General features: G+C 45.3%; 1 protein-coding gene across 1 annotated transcript in view; it reads right to left on the reverse strand.

Moving 5' to 3' along the window:
- VOPP1 (VOPP1 WW domain binding protein) overlaps positions 1–27053 on the reverse strand; it is a 92302-nt gene that overhangs the window by 26477 nt on the left and 38772 nt on the right. Inside the window, exon 2 of the mRNA XM_063086680.1 lies at positions 16714–16772. Coding sequence (XP_062942750.1) covers positions 16714–16772 — 59 coding nt within the window. The remainder of the gene's footprint in view (positions 1–16713; positions 16773–27053) is intronic.

The raw sequence follows: 27053 nt of genomic DNA on the forward strand, positions 1-27053 counted from the left end.
ATCTTGGACTTCAAGCCTCCAGAAGTGTGAGAAATACACGCCCACTGTTTAAGCAGCCCAGTCTCCGGTATTATTGTTATAGCAGACTGGACTAAGACAGTTAAGTGGTAATTAGTTATGTTTAAACCAATTTGTAGAAAATCACCTCTGCTTCTGGTGGAACAACTGACATATGAGTAAATTATTTAAGGTGCAGGTTTAGAGACAGTTCGTGGGGGCTGTAAAATTTTCGGTGCTAAATAAGTAACAGGGTGTGGCTAAGAAAGGAAAACTTCTGAGTTTTAAATGAATTCCTGCCAACTCTATTTCATTTGATAGTCCAGTCTGCCCCCGCCCCACACAAGGGAAGTCTCAGCAGACTGTTCTCTGCTGGTACAACTTTCCTTCCCTGTTCAATCCCAAGTGTCTTAGTTTGACATTGATCTGGTCTCCTCAATTACACTAAACTTATCTTGATATCTGGACCTGCTTTTTACACTACACTTCTTATCTACACTTTCCCATGGAGCTGGCCTGTGGCAGATGCTGGAAGACGGCTTCCTGAGTTTGAGTCAGGAAGTACATTCAGGCGTATCAGAGGCCTTCAAAGAATTACCCGTGAGAAACTAGCCTCTCTGGAAAAATTAAACACAGAGACCTACGAGGATTCAGTGGAAAACTCCAAAGGGAAAGTGAAACTCCAGGGGACAGAGCAGGAGGGCTTGATCCTCAGCAGACCCAATGCCCTTGGCACATCTCCTTTTAAGAGATCTGTGCCTTATTTGCACCAAGGAGTCCACCCCGACCACACGCAGTGGCTGGCTTGCCTTTCAACCTCCCCACACAGGGGCTGCCCCCTGCTGCAGAACCCCAAGGCACCACCTTCTGTGACAAGGGGCATTCTTCCTGTGCAGAATCCAAGTCTGGCCACCCCCACCCCCCGCCATCTGATTCCCGACTCGCAAAGCCAGTTTTTCAGTGTCTAAAGGGACCCTCATGTTTTCTGAGCCTTTTCTTCTCCAGGAAATGATGCCCAGTTTGGGTACAGTCTTGGTTTCCCATCACCAGGAAGAATCCCAGTTCACTCTCATTTCCACACTTACTGCAATCTCAGATGACATCAGCCCTTTAGCAACCATAACAGCTAAATCATAACAAACTTTCCATCAGCTAAAACTCCCCAGCTTTTCTCATTAAGTTCTGCCTTCCCAGCCTGTACTGGTACAGCAGGGTTTGGGGACCTAAATATAGGATCTTATACTTGTCCATAAAAAAAACATGAACTTATGGAAATCTGGCCCATAATTTGTCTGTCAAGAGGTTTTGCATCCACATTCTTGTCACTCAAGGCATTCACTGTTCCTTCTAGTTTTCTGTCGTTTAAGTGAAAAATTAGAGTCAAGTTTTGTTGAGACCCAGGAATGCCACATGCTACCCAGCTGCTGTGGATTGAATGCCCCCCAAAACTCATTGAGACTTAACCCCCACTGTGACAGTGTTAAGAGCGTGGGAAATCCTACTATGGTAATTAAAAGTTGGGCCCTTGAAGAGGCGATTAGATCGTGAGGACCGTGCCCTAGTGAATGGATTAATCCATTCATGGTTTAATGGTGGTCATGCGCATGGCTCAGAGTTAGTAGCTCTCTCTCTCTCTAGCTCTGCCAGGCACCATGTGAGACCCTGCGTCTCTGCAGAGCCACCACCAAGAACAAGGCCCTCACCAGATGTGTTCCCTGGACCTTGGACTTCCCAGCCTCTAAAACTATAAGCAATAAAAAATGTTTCTTTACAAATTACCCAGTTTCAGGTATTTTGTTATAAGCAACAGAGATGGACTAATACACCAGCCTGTCCAGCTTTTCCTCTCTTCAGTGATCCCACGACAGATGACTTAGCACACCAATGTCCAATAACTCTATAGTCAGGCCAGGTGGAGATGTGACTCAGTCCTGAAAATTAAATGGAATCTTTCCATGCCTTACAGCTAGAATCTAAGCCCAGCAGGCTGCCTGGAGCAAGAAAATCAAAGGAAGAGAAAGAGAGAAGGCCACACAACACCGTGAGTCCCAGATTAGCCACACAGAGTTCAGAGAGAGGACACCAGGAGTGTAGCCTGAACAGGAGGATGGAGCAAGGGGTAGGAAGGTGAGCACTAGGCCCACGCGCCAAACCACAGCAAGCCGACCTCTAACCGAAGAATCATTTCACTGCAGGGATAAAAAACTGCGGAGGGCATTTTATGTCATGTGATTCATATCTCAATTTAAAAAGAAAAAAAAAGGAAGGAAGGAAGAGATGGATCAAGACCTTATCTCCCTACAGCTTGTAAATGTGATTACCACAGCACACCTTCCATATTTTCATTCTAATCCATGACAAAATGATGACGATGGAGCCAATGGCGAATCCACTAGAGACCTTCACCCACGCTGAGATGTCACTAATCAATCTTATATGTGCACCTATTTGCAGCACCTATTTGCACACTAACTGTCCTATTTATTTAGACCAGAATTCTCTATCTTTTCAGCTGAGATACTGAATTAGTCACTATCAAATATCTCCATGGAACCCAGGTACACAGTCAAGTCAAGGATGTCCCAGTCTCAAGGTCCCACTGAAGAAAACAAGACCAATCTGACAGGATGCTAGAGGGGCAAAAGCAAATTAGCTTCATAAAACATCCCTTTAATCATCTCCTGAAACCTTTGCAGAGCCCCCAACTCTGGCCACTGCCCTGGATGGTGAGCCCACCTTCCATCTTCTGCACACGTCCTTCTAAAACCCCAGCTTGGTGGCCACTTGCCTCCTGAGCACACTGGCATCCCAGGATCCCTGCCTCTTCCCTCCTAACGAGGTCATCTGTGACCATCGTGATTTTCCTCTCACTCTCTCAAGCACTCTTCTATTGACGAACATCAATGCATCCCACCCATTTCCTTCCCAGCACTGCATCTATTATCTGAAAATCTACTATAGAAGCCCCTTTACCTGCAGGGGTATGTTCCAAGACCCCACATGGATGCCTGAAACCACAGATAGTACCAAGCCCTATGTATACTATGTTTTTCCTATACATGCACACCTGTGATGAAGTTTAATTTATAAATGAGGCACGGTAAGAGATAACGACAACAACTAATAATAAAATAGAACAATTATAACAAATTGCCAGCATCACTACTCCTGCACTTTGGGGCCATTATGAAGTAAAGTAAGGGTGACTTGAACACAAGCACTGTGACACTGTGACAGCTGACCTGATCACCCAGACAGCTAAGAAGTGGCCAATGAGCAGGTGACATAAACAGTGTGGATACACTAGATGAAGGGATGATTCACATCCCAGGACAGACAAAGCAGGACCCCACAAGATTTCATCGTGCTCCTCTGCATGGCATGCAATTTAAAACTTAGGAATTGTTTATTTCTGGAATTGTCCATTTAATATTTTCTAACAGCAGTCAACAGAACTGAAACTGCAGAAAGCGAGACCATGGGAAAGGGGGGCTACTGTAACTCATCACCAATTCTGCCTTCCTCTAATAAGCTTTTTTATTGTATTATTTAATGTAATTATTTCCAGACTTATTATGGCATAACCTGATAGTTTAGATCTCTGGCCTTGCCTTTAGGACTCCGACCTGTCATGGGAAAGTTCTCTCTGTCTGAGTGAGGCAGTGCTCAGTCCCACCCCACAGGACTCCTCATGTGTGGACATGACTCATGCATGGGGGGGTGGTCCAGGTGGACCCCAGCAGCCTCAGGTGGTCACACTGTGTGAGGAGCACTCTGGCAAGCAGCAGCTCCCAACACTGGCTCACACCAGAATTGCTGGGCAGCTTTGGAAAACACCCGTGCCTGTTGGCTGGGAATCATTCCTCAGTGTTGCTTTGTCTCACATGGGATGACGGAGATGCAAAAAGGATTACTCAGAGCCCATTTCTCCTGAGCAGTGAGAGACCCCGGGGGGTTAATCTCCCAGAACCCTCCCTTCCTTGGGAAATCAACCATGAACTGGGGTTCTCTCCCCGCATTTATTTTCCAGAACAGGAAGTTACAGAAAAGGAACATAAGTGGTGTTATGGCTAAGTACAGATTAACAATAGAGGCTAGTAACATCAGTGAAATAACAAAGTGACATTCCATAGTGCAATTTGCAAAAGGTTAAGTCGATCCATCAACAAAAGCTTGTTCTTAGCAAACACTGTTTTTCCCTACAGCAATTTTGCCAGTATCTCTACATATCAATCAGTAGGTTAACCAAGGACATCTGCCCTGAGCCAGCAATTCTCTACTTATAACAGAGACTTTAGCCTGATGAAAGTTTCCTTTCTTTTGTAAGGTTAACATTTCTATACGTAATTCCAAAAGGTTAGTCTAAACCTGAGACTACAGGGCTTTGCAAAGTAGGCCCTGTGAAATACATTTGCTTTATAAATGTTAGTATATTCCACACTCAGGTGAGAACTGAGGAGCTGAATGTGGAACCCCTTGCCCATTATTCCTTTCTTGGCAGCCAGCAGGTGTGGGAGTGGTGGGGGGTTGGGAGGGTTGGGGGCAGTTTGGGATTGCTGTTTTGGCTTCTCTGATCAGTTTGTTAAATAGCTTTAATGAGGTATAATTGATATACAAAGAGCTACATATACGTAATGCATACAATTTGATGACTTTGGAAATATGCCACACCATAATCGGGGTTACAGACATATTCTGATCAGTTTTAATACTGTACATCTGTGAGAAAACAGCGTTTTTTTTTAAAGAACTTTCATTGAACACAAGGTTTTAGAACTTTCATGTGTTTCTATCAAGTCAAAAACTTCACAGATTCGTCCATCTCAGTTGGCAATTCATATGTCAGAGTATTCCTTCCTGGTGTGGTGTGTTTTCTCTGACAGGCAGGGATGTGCTCGTCTGTTGAGACATATGGTCATATTTCGATGATCCTTCAGCTTTGATTTGGTTGGCACATCCTATGGCAAAGTCAAACATCTCTGGGCTCTCAGGAGGAGACCTCAGTGACTCTGATTAGGACCAACTTTGAGACTTTGGAGTGGGAAGCAGCCTCCTGTCAGTCACTCCTTTAGAGACATATTTATTACAAGAAAACACCTTCTCAAACTTGTATAAACCCAAACTGGGTGTATTTAGGGTGGCATATGGGATTTTCCTAGGGAAACTTTACTTTTATTCCTACCATGGAAAAAAAGCATTATAAATGCTTATTACAATCCCTAAAATTAAAAAACCAAAATAGATTAGACAGTGCTCATTTCTCTGCCATGTTAACCCTTGAATAGCTGCTGCAGGTGAGGAGACGAGGTGGGAAGGACTGGGTGCTGTGAAACTACTGCTGCCTTCGCTAACTCGTCCCTGTGTTCCTGGGCAGAAGTTCTTCCTCTTTTCTCCTTTCGGTGAATTGCTGATCATTTAAAATCAGTTCTACTCAACTCTATCCTGGAAAACAATCTTCCAGTTTCTGGTTGATTATCTACAAGATTAAAAAAATAAACACTGGCCAGAATAGTGCGGTAATAAGGACAATAAAAAGTGGAAGTCCCCTATGACCTCACAGGTATTTTAATCTGATAATAAATTTTCCACCATTGAAATCACACACGGAAGATAAATAAAAAGGAATGACATGTGTTTGGCAATGAGATCTAGAAAGCAGACAGACTCTGGTCCCCACATCCGGAACTTACATTCAGGTTGACACCTGCTTTACTTTCTCAGCTCTATTTTTACTTGAGTTGGTGTCTTAGTCTGTTCAGGTGGTTATAACCAAATACCACAGACTGGGTAGGTTATAGACAACAGGAATTTATCGCTCACAGTTCTGGAGAAGGGGAAGCCCAAGATCCAGGTGCCAGCAGATCTGGTAGCTGGTGAGGGTGCTTGCTTCAGAGACAGTGCCCTGCTGCCAGGTCCTCACATGGTGGAAGAAGGCGCCGTGTTCCCTTCACCCTCTTTCATAACGGCACTAATCCCACTGGAGAGGGCAAAGCCCTCAGGACTTAATCACTTTCCGAAAGGGCCCACCTCTTAATACTACAGGATGAGCATCGCAAATCCAAAAATCAAAAATCTGAAATGCTCCGAAATCCAAAACTCTTGGAGTGCCAACATGACGCCCCACAGGAACCCTCACTGAAGGATTTGGATTTTGGATTACTGGTAAGTATAATGAAAGTATTTCAAAGTCTGAAAAAATCCAAAATCCGAACACTTCTGGTCTCGAGCATTTTGGACAAGGGATACTCAACCTGTATTACATTGGGCATTAGGTCTCAACATATGAATTTTGGAGGGACACAACATTCAGACTATAGCCATTGGTCAGCCATCATTGCCACACTCAGAACTCTTAAATCTCCATCCTAGCCTCGGACTCCTCCTGAACTGCAAAAGCAAATTCCCTACCGGCTCTACTTCCAGGATGTTCTGCAAGAACTCTGAACTCGAAGTTTGCACAACTGACTCGCTCACTCTTCTGCCACACCCTTCCCTGAACTTGCTCTTTTCAGGGGCTGTTTCTCACTGTCCTCCCAACCACAAACCCCTGAGTTCCTTGACTCCCCACACTGATCCTTCTGTGAAGCATGCTTCATGCCCACTGCCTGTTTCTCAGGTCTACGGAAAGGGTCCGACTCTACACATCTTGGTTTGACTGTAGCCATAACCACCTTGTCTCTAGCCTCTGCCTGCCATCCAAGCACCCTCCTGCTGCCAGACACCCTCTGGAAGACCGGAGCTGGGGCACTGCCTTTGCTTTGTGCAGAAGGAAGTCTCAGCTCCTCGGAAAGCCATCAAAACCTTTCTCATTAAGTTTCACCCTCCTTTTCCCATCTCACCTCCTGCCACATGCCAGCTGCCCTCCACTGCAGCCACGTGGCTCCCCCAATGCACTGTGCACCTTCACACCTCCATGCCTATGTCTCCCCGTATCCTCTGAGACCGCTCCTCACCCTTCACAGACCAGCTCTGTGAGGTCTTTCCCAAGACCACCCCCTGTCCTCCCCGTACCTCTTGCTCATCGCTTTGCAGGAACCCTGTCTATAGTTCTCGCCATGTGCAATATTGTTGTTAACTGTTAAAGGCATCGGTCTTCCATACCAGACATAAGCTCGAGAGCAACCCCATCTCATTCTTCTGTGTATAGCCCAGGTGCCAACCACCATTCCTGGCCCACTGTTTGCTTTAAACAGAAGTGTTGTTGCAGCAGAAAGGAGACTCTCCATGGAAGGGAATATTACATAAGTAACACAAACTCAAAGAGTACAAAGTATACTTTGATTAAAATGTTAACACACAGTGCTGGTGAGGGTGGTTTGAAACAGGCGCTCTCACACAAAAACAGCTGATTACATCATGACAACCTTCAAGGAGAGCAATCTGGCAGTATTATTAGCGACAACCACCAAGCCGCAGCAAGAAGGGCCCAGGGTTCCTGAGCTGGGGTCATGGGAGGTGAGGGCTTTTGCTACACACCCCCTCCCCCGACATCTGCACCCAGCCCAGCAATGACCAAGCCACCACTGGAAGCTCCCCAATGTCCCCTGTGGGAATGTGAGGGGTGGCAGAGGCCTCAATCCCAACCCTCCTCCTTCCTCCTTCTCCCATCCCATTTCCTTCCCCTTTCCTCGCTCCCTCTCCCTCCCAACTGCTTCACAACATCCTAGAATGTAAATAATATTAATAAAATAAATAAATAAATAAAAGAAACTTAAAATAAGCATAACCTTTGATTCAGCAATTTCTTTTTTTCAAATTAAATTAAATGTGCTCATTTATTTTTTAATTGGCAAGTATTAATTGTACATATTATGGGGTACGGAGTTATATTTAAATACACGTATAAAATGTGTGATGATCAAATACGGTAATTAGCATATTCACCAGTAAAAAAATTTATCATGGCAATTCTACTTCTGAAAATTCATCCCATAACAAAAGTAAGTTTTAGCATATGAAGACCTGGCATGTAGGAAGATGTTTATTGAATACTGGGGCACATCGTAAACCTTTCCAAACTCCTGGGACTCAGAACTGTTTGGATTCATGAACAGACATGTAATACCATGTATTTCATGATAATACCAGCAGTATCTGCACGGGAATATACAAAACATCACACCAAATGGAATTTTAAAAAGACTGTAAACAGTCTCATGTCTGTTCAAATCTGTTCTTGATGCCATGTGAATTATTAAAAATTTGTTTGTGAGTACTGCTTTAATTTTATAATTACAGTTGAGGAACTGTGAGCCTCCAATAGTAAAACAACAACAATGAAAACCCCAAAACTGGCACTACCTGAATGAACAATAATTATAGGGGAATGTATAAATGAATTATGCTATATCCCCAGGGAATAATACTAAGTCACTATCAAAAATAATGAGGTTCCTTTGTATACTTATTTAGAAGAATATACACAACATACAGTTAATGGGAAAAAAAATCAAGTTATAGAATATATATAGAAAAGTCACATTTTAGGGGTCTGGTGCTCTTAAGTGAAAGATGACCAATGAAATCTTTTTCCCCGTTATGGAGAAGAAAACATCTAACTTTCACCACGAATCACTGATAAACCCAACAAGAACTGAGGAAGAAGAGAAATTCCACTTCAGAATGTCTGTCTCCAGACCAGACTCCCTGTCCCTCCCAGGCTGCCAACTGAGGCCTCCACGAGGACAGCAAGGGGCTGGGAAGGGGGACGTGAAGGAGTGCACAGTGAAGGACATGCCCCTGCCCCCAGCTTGCCCTTTTCCACCCTGCAAATCCTGCAAGTCCCCAGTGCTGCTGGGAGGAGAGTTGGGCAGAGGGAGCCCAGCTGCACTTGCACAGAGGGGACTTCCCGTCAGGCCAGTGTCTGACCACGGAGACACGAGGGGAGCTCACACCGAGTTCTCCTGCGGGTCAGAGGTAGCCTTGTGTCTAGAAACGCTGGCACTGACCCTGGCACCTGCAAATCTAGCAGGCAGGTAAAGTGACCCAGCTGGGCGCTGGCTCACAAAACTCATTCTGGGATCTTAATCTGACACCTGTGAACAGCACTTCACCCACTCCCATCATTAATTATTCGCAGCAGAGAAACAAACTCAGAGAGAGACCACAGCACAGGGTAATGTAAGTCGTTTAAAAGAGCTTCACACTACAACGGGGGATTTGGCAACAGGGCCTGAAAAGAGCCAGAGAAGAGCAGTACTAGCAGCAATGGGCTCTGTGGTGCTGGGTAAGCCACAGACTGTGAGCTCCTCTGTGTCCCCGTATACGGGTTCCCTCCCCTTCAGTGGAGGTCTGAAAATAACAGGTACTCAGTAAATGTACAGCCTGACAGATGTGTTTCCTACCTCTGTGCCATATATCCTTACCTTCCTCCTGTACCCAACCCAAATGCTGTCCACGCACTCCCCAGAGCCTCAGTGTAGCTGGTGTTGGAGGAGCTTCCCCACGTTCCTTACCTTTGATGATGGGCACTTACATCTGAACCAAAGCCTCACATAAGTGGGCAAACAGCACACCCAGACCCAGGTGCCTGTACCTCTGCTCCATCAGGTGGCAGCCAGAGATGTGAAGTCACACAAAAGATCCCAAAGATGCTGCTAGTCCAGGGCAATTAGCTCAACACCTCTTAGGGTCAGTTATTTCACTGGTAAAACTAGGCAGGGATGGTCTTCTCAGTATCCTAAGAGAACAGAGGTAAGTCAAGGACCACCTTTGGAGTCAAACCTTTTCCAATTGCCAGCTCTTCATGGGGCCACAGGGTTATTCTCACTGTTAAATCACTGGTTTCTAGTCAATAAGTCTCAACTACTTCTAACCCACCCTCAGTTTTCTGGGGGGACACCAGATTCATTTCTATTCATAAAGAACAAAAAACGTGCACATCTAAATCATCAGCTTGTTTTAAATGCATGAAAAGTCATTATCTGAATAACATCCATATCCCTGACTGGCAGAAAGCTACAGCTCAGCATCTAATATGATGTCTAAGGAACCTCAGAATCTGGACCAGTAAGTGGGCACAGGCTCCTGGATCCATCCCACTGCTTGAATATGGAATTAGCACCTTTTCTCTACTATCCTGTCAGCAGCAGGACCTGCAGCAGGACCTGCAGCAGAAAGAAGACTCGGCACTTGAAAGGAAATGTCAGGTGGTTGCTTTGTATTTGGCAAGAAGGTTGGATGCTTAATGAGCTAAAATTCATCTTACATTTGTCGCTTGTCTCTGCCATAACACATGAGCCTGCCTGATCATTCATCTCTTATTCTCTAGGCTATAAATTATTCTGAGCAGCCAGCCAGAGGGTCATGGATGGACCTTGAGAGAATTATTAATAAGCAGGATGAGACCTTGAAGATCATCTAGCACAGGGAACAGTGGCCCAGAGAGGTTAGGAGATTTGCCCAAGATCACACAGCAACCTGATGGCAGAGCCAGACTTGAGAAGGTCTCTTGACCTCCAGCCCCTAAAACACATTCCATTCCCAAAGAATGCTGCCAGAATCACTCCTTCCACCCCCCACCCTCCTCTAGGCCGCCACCAGTTTCAGTTACTAAATATGTACACTGAATGCCTTCTGTAGGCCAGGCCCTGTGTTAGCACAGAGGACATGAAAATCAACAGGACAGAACCCGTGCGCTCAACTCCCAGTCTAGGGAGGGGACAGCAAGAATGTTTTATTTTAGCAACATGGAGGAGCACGCAGCCTATGGTACTGGAGCACCAACGAAGGGCACACACCCCTTGGCTGAAACAGTAAGGGCAGAGAGGAGGAACATTATCACAAGCTTTCTGGAGGAGAATATCCGTGTCACAAGCTTAGAAAAGCATGCCGTGCAAGTAAGCGCTCCATGAACATGAGCCACTATTACTCCCAGTATCTGTATTATAATTCCCTCGGCAGCCCCCTGGCACAGCGGTGGGCTGTCTCAGCTTGTCCTGGAGTGAAGGCAGAAATGGGAGAGCAGGTGGAACTCAGAGGCTTGGGGGGTGAGCCAGCCTGTGCAGCGCTGACCCCCACGTGATGCTCCCCCTCCACCGTCAACTTTGGAGGAGGCTCCTAAGTTCCCTGGTCACTCACACTAAGAAATTTGCCATGTGACACACAGACACACTCTGGATCGCCTTCCACCCGTGTCTGCCTCCCAAGCCATCTCCTGTTTTCTGCTCTTCTGGACACTATGCCCTTCGAGGCAGTGGCTCTGGGGAGCTGAGGAGCACGTGGGCTGGAAATCTCCATGGAAAGGATGACATTTCTTGTAGACAAGAGAGACACTTCTGACCTGACAGGCCCACAACTGCCCACGAAGGGGTGGGTTATGGCATTAATAGGGTCCACGGAGTCACCGCAGGAGCCCCTAGGTAACCCTGATAGACACTGGAGACAGGCTGGGAAGGGCCCCTCCCAGAGAGTCACCAAGAGCGTGCCCCACTGTGAGGCACGTCTGTCCTCTGGGGCAGCAGTTCCCAAGTCTATATTCAGTGGTCCTATCTGATCCCTTCTGAACACAGACCCTAGCCCTCTCCAAGCCTCAGTATGCTAAAATCTCAGTGTGACAAAATTGCAAGTATTGGTGATATTACAGTCATTACACAATTATTGAGTCCCTGCTCTGTATCCTACATGCACTGTAGCATTCTACACTCAAGAGCACCCCAGTGCAGTAGGTGCCATGACCATGTCTACCTTACACAGAAAACTCAAGCCTGCAGGCAAAGCCCAGTCACTCACTGGCAAGAGCAGGGTGAGCCTGGAAGCCCCGGCTACTATGCCACACAGTTTCCACTGCACATTCTGAAGCACCGGGTTCAGCATCCGTGAAGGGAAGGTGCTCCCTGTCGCCTGACACAGGAGGACTCAGCACTTCCTGCAGCTACCTGCATGTCAAAGTGAGATCCCAGATATGAAACTGTATTTACTCTTCTCTGACATGCCACCTGTGTCTGCAATACTTTCTGGGCTGGGAGGAAAGAGCACTCCTGTCTGTCCCTGCAGCCCAACATGCTCCTTGGCCAGGTCTCACCCTCGTCTTCCCCTCTGCTGCCTCTCTGCAGTGACTGCATCCCCTGCCGTGCAACCAGAGGGGCTGAGCGAGCTGGTCTGAGCAGGACAGCTCAGGTAGCAAATGTAAGCAAAGCAACTGGACTTGGTGAGGCCGCGTGACCACTGGCTACTTTTAAATCAACCGTTGCCAAGATGAGACACCACTAAGCCCTGAATCAAAGCACAAAAAAGGCATATTTTAATTAGGAGCTCTTGAAAGGGCAGCCTGCAACAGGAAAGAAGGGTAATGAAGTGCAGCGTAGAAGAAGAAAAAGTGACAGGAGGAAGGCTTGAGATACGTGTTGCTTTTCTGTTTGGATCCCAACTCATCTTTTTCTTCAATAATGAGGAGAATATTTTGTTTGTCCATATACACATGAAGTCCCCCAGCTCAACAATGGTAAAATAACAAGGAAATGAAAAAAACCTTGATGAAGACAGAGACAGAAAGAGATATCATTTAGCATAAGAAATCTGGACGGGTGAGAGTAATTTTGTGTCTAAGTAGCTACAGCGGAAGCCTGGATATCATTTAAAGAAATTAGCCTCTATTAGCTCAAGAACTGGAACACTGGAATGAAATTTGAGGACATGCAGAGCAGCAAGAGAAGGAGTGCCATGTGGGATCTGTAGCGACACAAAACGAAACTAGTTTTTCAAATGTAAGAGTGAGATGTCTGAAACAAGTTTGCAACATAGGTGTTCTCTCCCTAGTGCTTTCCACACGGTAAGTTATAATCACAAACAGAGGTATCATTTGGAATATATTTTCTGAAAGGGAGAAAAAAATCTAAAAGAGAATAGAAGGATGGCCTCTTGAGTCAACACATCTTTAAGGAATTACCTATTTTGGAGAATCTTATATAAAGCATTTTATCCAGAAGAAATAACAGGTAGACTATACCAGACATGTATTTTTTAAATGAGATGTAATAACTCATGGGTTTTTAAATGTAACATCAAAGATACTTCAGAAATAACTGGTCAATCTCACATTATCTTATTGCAGCCCCTGGGGCCCAAATACCTTCCTGGTTCTGTGGGCTGGATGAGGCAGGGGAGCCACGGCCGCTCCTCGGGTAACGCCTAGCACACCGCGCACATGCGGAGGCCAGTCCAGCAGGATGTAAGGACAGCAGGCCACAGGCCAGATGCTACATACTGTGCAGGCCCTGTGCAGCTGGGCGAGCTGGGGCTGGGCCGGGTCTCCTTTACCTGCACCACCAACTGTGCCACCTTGGCAGAAGCCAGGGCATGAGCTTCAGGGACCAACAGCAACATTCCCCAAAAGGTTAGCTCCTGGGGCAGCCACATCTTCTGCAGGCCCAAGCACTTCCAGTGGGGTTGTGCCTTTTCCACGGCTACCATCTGGCCTGTAGCAAATCCATCCTTGAGAGAGACATGGAGCAGAACAGAGCTCAGAAGTTTCTCTTCATTCCTCTGGAATCTCCTTCATCACCCCAACTTGATGGAAGCAGGGAGAAGAGCTTTCCCGACTGCCTAGGGTGTGCACCAGCCACTCCAATGCGGCCTGAAGAGCCACATTTCTCTTTGGCACCACACTGGGCTCATGGCTGTTTGCAGAAGAACTAACCTCACGAGCACACGCAGCAGAGGTGCAGGCCAGCTCTGGGTGAGCAGACCTTCATGTGTGGTTTTGGGACAGGCCACATGCAGTCCCTGCGCTATGAACCTAGAAGGTCAGAACCTGAGTTCACGTTTTACAGAGGAAGAAGCTGGCAGACAAGGCCAAAGAGCTGATAAAAAAACAAAGCAAAGCAATGGAAACGCTGGGAGCTAGACACAGGTGGTGACCACACAACACGGGGAATAAACGCTCCACTACTGCTCTGTCCACTCTGAAATGGTTAATTCTGTTATGTGAATTTCAACTCAATTAAAAAAAATACAGCAAATATTTTAACCCTGAGCTTTTGAATTCTGGATTCCCCACACTTAAAATCTATGCTTAAAATAAGGGTGCCAGAATGTGGGAAATAAATACTGGGAGAGCAAGCTGGTGAAAAATAAACTTGGCAAGCGTGGAGACAAGCATCAGGTGCCAGGTGCTGTGCCAAGCGCTGGGGCTGAGTAATTGCCCAGGCACGAACCCAGCTTGGAAGCCCTCGCGGGACACCGCCATGGTACCCTAGCATTGCTAGCAAAGACCATCCAACATGCCACTGGAGCGAGGGAACTGAGTGGCGGAAGGCAACAAACCTGCCAGGCAGAGAAATGGGTCACCTGCATGAGTCAATACTGCCCACATGGTGGAGACTGGGAAGAGACAAATCCACTCAGTGTTCAGAGATGTGAACTGTGTGCCAGGCAATCAGCTAGGCACTGGGAACTCAAATATTTATGAGCCTTTGCCTTCACACGCTCACAATAAAGGAATATAGAGCCAGAAAGCTATCCTGAAAACCTACTGTTTAAAGGTGGCTAAGAAGTTGAACTTTGTTCCTGATGCTTTTAAGCAGAAAAGTGACATGAAAATTGAGAAAGTGAGAACTGGATGGGAGAAGAGACGAGAAGGAGGCCTGCTAGAAAGTTTCTGCAGTGGTTCAGAGGAGTGTCAAAGGAGGCCTGGGTTCAGGTGAGGGTGTGGGGGAGAGAGGCGAGAAACGGGAAGTCAGAGGTAGACCCAAGAGACTAGGGAGTGCGGCTGGGGTTTTCCAGGGGCTAAGAGACTGAAAGACATTGATTCATGAAGGGCATAAGACAACACCTAGCCTACAGCAAGCACTCAACAAATGTCACCTGCCATTACCTGTATGTTGAGTTTCAGTATTCTAGTAGAGTGACTTGACTTAATTTTTCAGGATAGCACATCTGGAGGCTCTGGTTCCTTCTCCTCACCACGGGAAGAGAAGAGGTGAAAGGAAACCAGTGACAGGAGCAGGGCTTGTCTTTGTCTACCCTGTCTCCGGCTCAGTGCAAAACCACTTCCAATATGTGTCTTGAATGGGTGAATGAATGAAGGAACAAATGAATGAGTAGATATGAGAACAACAATGACCTGTAACTCCCAACCTCTACAAAACCGATCTACAAGACAACTGGGGAAATATCTGTTTTCAAGGAAGAACTCACAGGAAGATGCACATTGTGTTAAGAAACTGAATTGAGAAAATAAAGCCTACTGGTGAAAATTCATTATACTGAGAACTAAAACATTTTATCTCTCTGCTATCCTATAAGCACTATTCTTCGACCTGACAACTCTGCAATTAGAGTCAAAGTCCTTATGCGGCTGCTCCGTTTTCCAAGTGGGTTTTGTCTTTTTGCAGGCTTTTTGCCAGGACCCCTGCAACATGGGACATTAAGGCCTCCTGCTTGGCAGTGTGAAACCAAGGAACACTGCCAGTCCCCCGTGCTTTGTCCCCATTCACAGACGGGTGCCTACCTCCTCCTACACAGGTCTCCTCAGGAACAACAGGCAAGGGCCAGCCAATTAGCTCAGCTGGTCAGAGCATGGTGCTGGTAACACCAAGGTCCAGGGTTTGATCCCTGTACCAGCCAGCCGCCAAAAACAAAACCAAAAGACAAACGACACACACACAAACACACACACACACACACACACACACACACACACACACACACACACACGACACACACACACACACACACACACAGAGAATGACAGAGAAGAAAAATGTATATCCCAGTTGGTTAAGAAATAACCCTTTTTTGCTATTATTATGTATTTCCCGTGAAATTACCCTATATGCTAGAATATATAGTGTTTCTAATATAATATATATGCAGTCCTAAAAAATCTCCTGTTTTACAAAAGTCAATACTAAAAATAACAGAGCTTTTGTGAAAAAACTGGTTTGGGGAATTCCACTTAAAACCCATGGAACTTTGAAAACAATAATAGATAACCTGGACAGTTAATCTGGCCACCTAAGCAGGTGGCTCTGCATAGCTACTGGCTAACACAGCAAATATTAAAAAAACATAAAAACAACAGGGAGAAAAGGCAGCAATGCTTCAATTACAGTGAGACTGGCAGGTGCTAAGGAGGAAGAAGAAAAGCCCAGGCTGGCCACACACAGCTGTAACTGCACCTCACCAGGCAGGGGCCTCAGGGCAGGTGAGCCCTGTGATTTCTCACACACACTCACACACACACACACACACATACACACAAACACACACACACACACACAAACACGCACACACGCACACACGCATGCACGCACAGTCACAAGAGCCCAGCTGAAGACCTGTCCTTGCCCTGTTCAAGGACGCAGGTCTACTCCTTGCTCTCTTTGCCTTGGAAAATTTATATAAACCAACATAGCTTTAGCTTTCCATAGACATCTTGCCCCTTTTTACCAATCACGTATGAGCTAATTTGCATCACAAGACAGAGTACATGGTATCTCATGCTGTCTTCAAAGTAAGTGGTCGGTGCAGGCAAAATGCCTTCGGAGAGACTGTTGCTCATCCACGAGGAGAGGTGGGGCAGAGGCTGGGCCAGCCCAGGCTTCCCCAGTCCCCAGTCCCCAGCCCGCAGTCCCCAGCCCCCAGCCCCCTGCCCCCAGCCCCCAGTCGCCAACCCCCAGCCCCCAGCCCCCAGCCTATCCTATACCCATTAAAGAGAAAATTCCAGAGAAAGATGTGACCACAGAACCAAACCAACAGAAAAGGGCAAATACTTACATATAATATGTTGGGTAGAGTCCTTCAAAATACCAGCAGTGTTTTTTGGCCTCTGTGCACTAGAAATAGAAGAGAAACTTTGTCAGTGATGAGTCATCTGAATAGTGCAGAGAAACTCTCACAGAGGCAAGAAGGATGAGAGGACTCTGCTGCAAAACATGAAAAGCTGAGGATCGGGGCAGACAGTGAATTGGAGGGAGATCTACCCCCTTCTCACGACTTTGTATTTCTTTAAAATTTTCTGAAAGGGAAGAAAACAGGGAAATATCTATTTTACTATAATTTTTCCAGCATTTTATATCTCTAAATACACAAGAGTGTGACCATCTCATTAAAAATGTAAGTTAAAGACACTTCATCTATTTAAAATTTACGTGGTTTGATCCTTCAGATTACTAAAGAATGTTAGAAATAAAGTACTACAAGATTTCCATTTTCTCCCATTTTTGTTTTTGAAACTCATCTCCCATAGTTTTAACATTTCTAGATCTTTATATTTCAGCACATTCCAAAAGCCATATTCAAACCATCAGTCCTGTGGCAGGGACCTATGTCTGCTAAATGCTGCCAGCCAGGACTCCTCAGCAGCATGACCAGGCCCACCCTGTGCATGCCATCTCACACATGCAGGACAGAGGAGGAGGGAATGGGGAAAAGCAGCAGGAGCCTCCCTGCGCCTTCCAAGTGCAAGCCCTGACATTCCGCAGGTGGGACTCCAATCCCCAGGGCAGGGCCGGCAGAGGAGTTTGCACAGGCCTCAGAGAAGGCAGCCAGATGCCTCCCTGGTGGCTCCCACACACCTGCAATGAGTGACAGCAAGCCAGGGTCACCAATTATGCAGAGATGCTCTGATATCTGTGAACAAAGGTTTTCTAAAATAATTCCACTCGTGCTATCATTTTTTTAAATTCATAACTTCCTACCTCCATCATCCAGTTTATTGGTCCCTATGTTTAAATAAAAGCTTCAGAACACTGCAGTGCAAAGCTACTGGCATTAGCAACTCCAGCAAAGGCACGGTGAACTTGAAGCTTCCTCTGGGCAGGGCATGGGCTCACTGCTCAGCTCCCTCTGTGATGCTCCCCAGCTCCAGCAGGTGTACGACGATGCCCCCTGCCACAGTCTGCCTGGCAGCTTTGTAATGAAGTTAGAAATAGACCCCAAATCTATAGCAGCATGCTGGGGGAGAGGTGTGTGCAAATGTTAAGTGCTACACTGGCTAAATTAGATGGGCTATGAAAACAGTGTGAAACTCTAGATTTTTGGAAGGTCCTTTAAGACACTCAGAACATACTCAGGCAGCCTGAAGTGACCCAATTTATTAATGGAAAATTAGTTTAATTTAGACTAGGTTAGCTCCTGTCCAGTTCAAGAAAAGATGCTCAGATGGCCAAATAAATCAATTTATTTTGGCAAGAAAGAACAATTTCAGGTCTCTGCCGCAAATTATAATTCATTTTACTAGAGTCTTCTGTGATTAACCGAGAGACTGGGACTTTGTTCCCTGTGACACTTTAAACGGTTCTTTCTGCTTCATCACCGTGTGGAAACAGGCAAAGTTCCTTGGACCTTGACACTCAAGCTCCACACAACCATAAAACGGCCTCCCTGATGCTGGCTGGCCCCAAAGCCCAGGGAACACCAGATCTCAGGCCTCAAGCCCCGGCCCCACCTGCGGCTCTACAGAGGACTCAGTCCTTTGGAGTTTCGCATTGTTTACAGGATTCCCTAATCCAGAGCAGCTCCTCATCTATACCCTAGAACCAGAGCTCCCAACTCTTTTTTTTTTTTTTTTTTTTTTTTTTTTTTTATGACCGGCCGCACCGCGCTCAGCCAGTGAGTGCACCAGCCATCCCTATATAGGATCCGAGCAGTGCCGCACTCTCCCGAGTGAGCCGCGGGGCCGGCCCTAGCGCTCCCAACTCTTAAGGCTGTCACAGAAACAGCATGAACGTGTCACATTTTAGAAAGGATTTTTTCTTCCAAACAAAGTACTTCATGCTTTTGAATTCACATTACCTCTGGGATATGTGAATATTAAAAATACCATTTTATAGAATAAAAAACTGGAGCCTTTAGTGGGTGTCTTGCTCAGGGCCACAAAGTTTCTTTGCGGTGGCAAAATTAACACCCTCGGCATCGTTTCTCCTAGTCTGATCAGTCTCCCTGAGGAACCCATGTTACCCACCTCCAGCTCCACCGTGCTGTCCTGAAACTGCAGATGGCAGATGGAGAACCAGAGGAGACCCTTAGCAGGGTGAGAGACTGGGGGAAGAGTGCACTCCAGCCTCAACCTCCTCAACACACAGCCGCCATGCAGCGTAATGGAGAGTGAGTATACACAGACGTGTGCATGGGAATCTGTGTGCATGGAGGTGTCTGAAAGCTACAGGTTATATAAAAGCAGTGAATTGTGACATACAGCACAACTCCCAGGCACCCTCATACGTGGCTGTTGGGAAGGAAATTTAGGAATATCTGGAAAACTACGAACACATTTCTCTTTAATTATAGATGATCTCTGCCTTGGATTGAACCGTATTCACCAAAGTCCATGTACTAGAAACTTAATCCCCACTGTGATAGGGTTAGAAGGGTGGGAATTCCTATTATTGCAATTGAAAGGTGGGGCCATGAAGAGGTGATTAGATTGTAAGGACCATGCCCTAGTGAATGGATTAATAAGTTGATGGTTTAATGGTGGTCATAGGTGTGGTTCTGAGGGCTTTAAAAGGACAGCACATGAGGAGTTAGCTCCCTCTCTGCTCCTGCCACATTTGCCATGGGACACTCTGTGTCACTGTAGAGTTACCACCAAGAACAAGGCTCACACCAGATGTGTTCCCTGGACTTTGGACTTCCCAGCCTCTGAAACTGTAAGCAATAAATACTGTTTCTTTGCCAATTAACCAGTTTCAGGTATTTCTGTAATAACAGAAACGAACTAATACAATCTCCTTCCACAAACATGAAAAATTACATGTATAACATTACTTATTGTGGCATTATTTCTAGTAGCAAGATCCTGGAAACAACATAAATGTCTATTCAGGGAAGGCTGGGGGTAGCGATAGCAACCCACACAATGGAGTACTATGCTGCCAACAGGAATGAAGGTCTCTGAGAACTGATACGGGTTGATTTCCAAGACACGGTGTTAAGTGAAAAAGCAATATGCGGAAGGGTGTGCCCAGAATGTTATCTTTTCTGAAAAAGGAAAACTGTACATTTGGCTTGCTTTTTACAAAAAGAATCATAGAAAGGGTATAGCAAAAACTAATAACAATGCTTACTCTGAGGGGGATGAGTGGTGTGGGATGGAAGAGATAGGGACAAAAATGAGATTTCTCTGAGAGTTTCCATTTATATAGTTTGACTTTTGAACTGGGTGTTTTTCATATCCAAAAAAAAAAAAAAAAGTTAGGTCGAAAGCATAAAAAAACCCATTCTTCTCAGACTGGAAATATTTACTAAAGACTAACACGACATGATTGCACCTATCACTTTCTTGGCCAGGAGCAACCAAGTCAAGCAGACAGCTGGGATGTTAGCACTTGCAAGAAACTCACAAGGAGGCCACGCTCTCCTCCTGGCACCTGTCCCAGGGCCATCCCAGGTTAAGGATACCATTTCCATCCCACTCTTCCTGTGACCTCTCAAAATTTTCTTTCTGACATTTTTGCTGGGATATTCAGTAACCTCACTGATGCCTACTTGCTGGTTGCCCCTGCTCACAGTTATTTACTAATATCCTTTTACCATTTCTCACTAAGCTACCCACATAGGGCATCTTTTAAAAATATCAGCCCCAGTTTGTTCCTTTATAAAAAAAAATACTCTTAAGAAAATGTCATAGGAAGACAGGGCAAGATGGTGCCCAGGGTGGGTTCCTCCCACACAAAAGGACCAGAGCAACTAATAGACAGCTAAATATCAACAGGAGCATTGGTGAAAGAGCAAAAGAGTACAGCAGGAGACTGGTGAGATGGCTGGGGAGCAAGAAAGTCCAGGATGGTGCCACAGAGAGGAGAGAGAGGCCCCAGCCGCCATGTCTCCAACACCAGGGCAGAGGCCCACACCAAAGTACATCCTCACCACAGAGCCCTACAAATACTTCGGTGAGACAATCCTGGAGCCAAGTGTGGGGAATACACTAAAAACAACCCACACCGCATCTCTCTAGAACAGGAGCACAAACTGTGCACTCCCCATCCCCCACCCTCGGGACCCAAGCAGGTGCAGGCCAGCGCCATCTTGAAACCAGACTCCTTACAGGAGCACACCCTGCCCCGGGCTGAGTAGCCAGGGTGCTTCCTCAGACTTAAGGCTCTTCCCTGCATCCAGTGCACCCACAGGAGAGGCTATAAGGCCCCAATCCCAGCAGCTTGAAACCTGGGCTCACAGGACCTGTGACTCTAGTTCTGCAGTCTGAGAAGCCAACCTTAGTCCTGCTGAACTGACACACACCCATGTCCCTGGGCAGAGAGCAGACAGGCAGAACCTCCTCAAGCAGATGACCCCCATTCCTCCCCTCACCCCCAGCCCCACCAGCTGACTAAGTTCTGTGCTCCTGAGCCCTCAACCCATAAAAACAGCTCACAAGTCTCTACCCTAATGATACGCCCTCAGGCCAGTGGAAATAAAGTTCATCTGCCCTTCCCTGAGAAGGGGCCAGGCAGTTCCATTCTGAACAGTCCCTCTAGCAGCCTTGCCAGCAGTCGCAGAAGTGGCTGCACTGGCCCTTCACTGCAGGACTACGTAACAGTCCAGCCCACTACCAGAGCAGCTGAATGGATCATTTCACCACAGGCCTGCCTAGTGGCCCCCCACCCACCACACAAGAAGGGACTAGACAGGCCCCCTCACTGCAGCCCTGCCTAACGGCCTCACGCACTTCCAGAGAAATGGCTCAGCAGCTCTGCCCTTGGCAGTCCACCTCCTGAAACACAGAGGAAAGCATGACCTTACAGCCACCATCACCATCACCCGGCCCCAAAGCACTGCCACCATTGTCACCACCACTCCCATACAGCAGTCCACTCTGTCCTTGACCCATACCCAGCCTAGGTGCCACCAGCTCCACCTCACCCGAATTCAGGTGCTCCTGTGATTTACCAGGCAGGAGGAAAGAGAGAAGAGGGAGAAGCAATGACCCAGGAGAAACCACTCCCTGCAGCAAAGAGGAAAGAGAAACCCTGCCTAGGGCCGTCCATTCAAGCTCAGGAGCTTCAGTACACCCCAGTGCACCTATAAGGTCAAGGACACTAGCCAGGGTGTCAGCAAGTTCGACCAGGATCATCCACCTCATGCAATGAGAGAAGGGGCACCCAGGCACTTCTCCCAAGAGCTCAGGAGCTTGCCCACAACTTCAACAACCCAACACGGCACCACTCACTTTACCAAGGACTACTGAGTGTCCCAGTGCCTGGGCCACATTGGCACTCACAGACAACTCCATCAAAGTAACCACACTGAGACTATATTACTGCATCTATCCAGAATCAAAACCAAAACATCCTCCAACAGTCAGTATAAAACACATCTACAGGAGGGAATCTCTCTCCTCCAAACACACTCCAGAGTAATAGAAGAGGCAACTGCTCTACCAGATGACCAGATATAAACATGAGGATACTAAAAATAACTAAACAAGAAAATATGACACTCCCAAAGGAATAAAATAATTCTCTGGTACCAGACCCCAAACAGCTGGAAAACTTTGAAATGTCTGAAAAGGAATTCAGAGCAACAAACTTAAGGAAACTCTACGAGATACAAAAAGATCCTGATATATGACACAACAAAATGAGAAAAACGATCCAGGACCTGAAGGAGGAATTGTACAAGGAGATAGACACCCTAAAAAAGAATACAGCAGAACTTCTAGAGCTGAAGGATTCATTCAATGAAATAAAAAATATAACCAAGAACTTAAGCAAGAGGCTACAGCAAACAGAGGAAAGAATTTCTGATCTCAAAGACAGTCTTTGAAATAACCCAGGTGGTCAAAAAAAAATTTTTTTTTAATTGTAGAAAATCTACAAGAGCCTTCAGACAATCTTAAGCATAAAAATATCTGAATTATGGGCATTCCAGAAGGGGAGGAGGACATAAAAGAATTAAAAACCTATGCAATGAAATTAATAGCAGAGAACTGCCTAGGTATTAGAAAAAAGATGCCCAAACAGATTCAATCCAAAAAGGTCATCTCTGAGACACGTGGTAGTCAAACTCAGTCATAAAAAAGAATGAAGTTCTATCATTCACAGCAACATGGATGAGTTTGGAGAAAATTATGTTAGAATGAAATAAGCCAGGCACAGAAAGAGAAATACCACATGTCCTCACTCATAAGTGGCAGCTTAAAAAGAAATGATAGAAAGAGAGGAAAAAAAGAGAGAAAGAGAAAAAGAAAGAAAGAGAAAGAACAATCACAATAAAAGGTTGAACTTTCAGAAAGAGGGAACAGAACTGTGGTCACCAGAGGTAGGAAAGGGGAGGGGCAGGGGGGCTAGTGAGAAATTGGTTGATGGACAGAAGGAAGGCTCACATTTTGTGATGATGAATATGCTAATTATGCTGATTTGATTGTACACAGGTATTGATATTCAACTCTCTACCCCACAAAAATGTATATACTCAATTGTGTTTCAATAAAGAGAAGGAAAAAAAAGAAAATGTTATGGCTACATTTCCTGAAACAGAAAACACATTTCAAACTGAGCTACTAGCATTAAAAAGTAGTTTTATTTTGTTGTCACTGAAATTAGTGAAAGCATTTGAAACTTGCTGATATCCAGAGAACCTCTTCACTATTTTTGGTAGGACTTTTAGCTTTCTTCTAAGGAGTGTCAACACTGTGACAATACACACATATAATGTCTCACTAACATTAATACGTGGTATTATTTCATCTGCCAGCAGATAATACTAAGGACACAAGTCACAGGTCTCATTAATGAACTGAGAAATGCTGTATGAGGACCCAGATGTCTGGATAATTTCTGTTGCTGAGCCTTTCCTTCAATAAATGCCACTAACTGAAAACCAGGTGTCCAAGTCAGTGTGCACACCGGTCCAAGAGGACGTGACCTTGTTGTGATAATGGAGAGCGGGTTCCACAGGTAGGAGGTAGAGAGGTTAATTCCTGCAGGTAACTACCCTGAGATGAGAAACAGATCCTGCCAAGTTAAAGTCCACGGAGAAAGGCAGTATCGGCATACCAAGTCCAAATTCCAAATCTGGCAAAAGCACCAGGATTCAGGGCGAAGCCAGATGGCTGGAGCTGTGGTTAAAAGGGGAGTCTGTAAAGGACCAGTAAAGGGGCCTCCAGAGTACTCCCCAACACTGCTGAGCCCTCAGAGGTGGCCTCCACACACAAGCAGGTGGGTGGGAAAGGTGGAAAGCTTCCAGTGGAGGAAGCACCCAAGCTGAGGGACAAAGTAGGGCCCATGGAGGAAGGATGAGCCCGAGAACTAGACAGCCAGGTTCTACTTCCTGACTGCTGCCTACAGCCATGTCACCAGTTAGTCTGGGTCTTAGCTTCCTCACTTCTCAAACAGGATAAACTCTCTTCTCTGCTTAACTTACAAGATTGCCTTACAAAGAAAGACTGAACGTATCAAAATGTCCAGCCACACTGGGGTGTAGTTCACTGAATCCCACAGACAGCTGGCATCTCTGTCCCTACATGTGTGTTCTGAAACAAGGTTTCTTAATTCTCATTTCATTGTGACTGTCTATCATCTAAGCAGAGGCAAGGCTTCCAAACCTCTTCAGAACAAAGTTGTAATATATAATACCTTACACTTGTATTTAGCTTTCCAAAATCTCCCTAAAAAGAACAAGCCCCTCTCCAAGAAACATTTTAAATGCATATAAACTAAGAAGAAAAGTCAATATCAGGGTTTATGCCTACCCCTAAAAGTAGGTCTACCCATTATGCAAAGATACTACATGGTTTCCTAAGGATTGAACATCTACTGAAACATATTTGTTAGGAAAAGTCAGCTGCTCTCCGTTACGGACTGGGCAGCCTCAGCAGTCAAGACACCGTACTAGGTTCTGGGCAAACAGCATGCCCCAATGAGCCCACAATGTGATATTCCTTCCACGTATATAATGAAAACAATAATAAGCAGAACCATCTATTTCTTGAAGAGATCATAAAGACTAAGTAACACACAATTTATCAACTATTAACAAAGAAAACTATGTGGGATCATGAGGAAATGTCTACCGTTAGGAACGTCTTCATGAGGGACTCTACGATTTAAACTGGAAAGCCTTGTGCTATGTTTGCATTCAGGAAAGAATGCTGGTAGTCTATTATTCAAGGACTAGGATATCTATAGATGTACTTAAGCCATCCTAAATATAGTTATTCCTATTTAGCCAGGACTTAACCCAAAAGACAGATCCTTGCTAATCTCCAACAGTAATCTCATACTGACATAAATTATTCTACAGCTATGGGTACTGAATATGGGAGGAGGTGGGATGACCCTGCATAATAAAATGGTACGTCTTTCTTCTATCTCAAGTTAGAAGAGCAGTTGTACCACAATAAGGCATGGTTGGCCTTATGAGAACTGAAGCCTGTGACTTTGGGACACGTGGGAGTGAAGAGCAGGGTCTAAAGAGATTCAAAACAGTGTGGACTTCATCTAAACTCCACCTTTTCTCCTTTTTTGAGTGTGGGAGATGAAGTGGAGTCTTTAGATGAATAGCAAACAAACTAGCAAATCAGTAATCACTACCAGAACGAGTCCCATGACACCTGGAAAGTAAGCATCCTTGTTTTACTTATTGTGGCAATAGCTTTAGCCAGTCTGTCCTAGGCCAATAAGTTCACGATTTGCTTCAAAATGGTGGGACGGCCTGGGAAGATCAGTCCCACGACACTCTCTTTGTCGAAGGGGAGAGGCCCCCTGCTGCGCCTTGGCTGCTTCCACATTCATCAAAAGCTGAACTTGACACACAGGCAGTGAGGTCCCTTCCAGCCCAATTAGAGCAGACAGACTGTGAACAAAGGGAGGCTCTGGGATGCTGGCAGGTTTAGTGCTCAGGACCATGGACAGGGCAGGGGCGAAGAGAGCTGTTCCAGTCAGAACAAGAATTTATGCTGGAATGACAGGGAATTATCTCAAGGTCTCCAGATTTCGATTAATAAACAGGAATGATCATGCTTTAAATTCCTGTCTGGGAACATGAATCAATTCCCTTAAGTGCTAATTACTTAATCGCTGGGTTTATGGACATTCTGTTTTTTCAAGAATAACTTATTTCTGAGGAAATTTGATTTTTTAGTGAGGAGAGTACAAACAAGCCCTCTCATAAGCATCACTTATGAAAGGGAAAAAAGGAGAGAAAACTCTTAAGAAAACAAACAAAAGATTATCCACTATCTTATAGAAGAAGTCACATCAGCAATTCATATAATGGCAGCAAATAACAATCAGAGATGCAGCACTGTCTACCAATATCTTGAAGACTCTGGGGAAATGTAGACCATAAGATATAAATTAGTCCCAGCCACATATCCCTGAGAGAATTCTGTGAGCTCTCATAATTTATTCTGTTGATAAGGGCATGAAAGAAAAGACATATCACATAAAGCTGTTGGAAAGTAAATAGAAGGACAATTTTTCAATACATACCAAAAATCTTTAAAATGTATATAACTTCAGCAAGGAAATAATACTAACAATTGCAAACAAGTATTATTTTTTTTAAAAAAACTGAAAATAACCAAAATTTTCAAATTATATTTTCAATATAATTTTGGTTAAAAAATTATAATACATCCTAAAGACATATTAGTAGGCATTGATTATCAGACTATAGAGAAATGTGTAATAGTATGGGAACATTTTGCTAAAAAAGCCAACAAAACACTATATCTGGAATTCTGTATTTTTATTATACATCACAGGAAAAACTATGTATATTAAAAATGTACTGGGCCGGCCCCGTGGTTCACGCAGGAGAGTGCGGCGCTGGGAGTGGAGCGGCGCTCCCGCCGCGGGTGCAGGTCCTATATAGGGATGGCTGGTGCACTCACTGGCTGAGCGTGGTGCAGGCGACACCAAGCCAAGGGTTGCGATCCCCTTACCGGTCACAAAAAAGGGAAAAATAAATAAATAAAAATAAAAATGTACCAAAATACTGACAAGGTGGTACTAGAGATGATTTTTTCCATTGTACATTTTGGTAGTCAGTCTACAAGTTTTTTGTATGGAACTCATAACATTTTGTTTTTAAATCTCAATTAAACTTTGCTTTAAAAAGCAGGCCACTTAGTACCTAATAAAGAAATAGAACGAGGATATGAAGAAATA

The sequence above is a fragment of the Cynocephalus volans genome, chromosome 2 (assembly GCF_027409185.1).
Source record: "Cynocephalus volans isolate mCynVol1 chromosome 2, mCynVol1.pri, whole genome shotgun sequence".
NCBI lineage: Eukaryota > Metazoa > Chordata > Mammalia > Dermoptera > Cynocephalidae > Cynocephalus > Cynocephalus volans.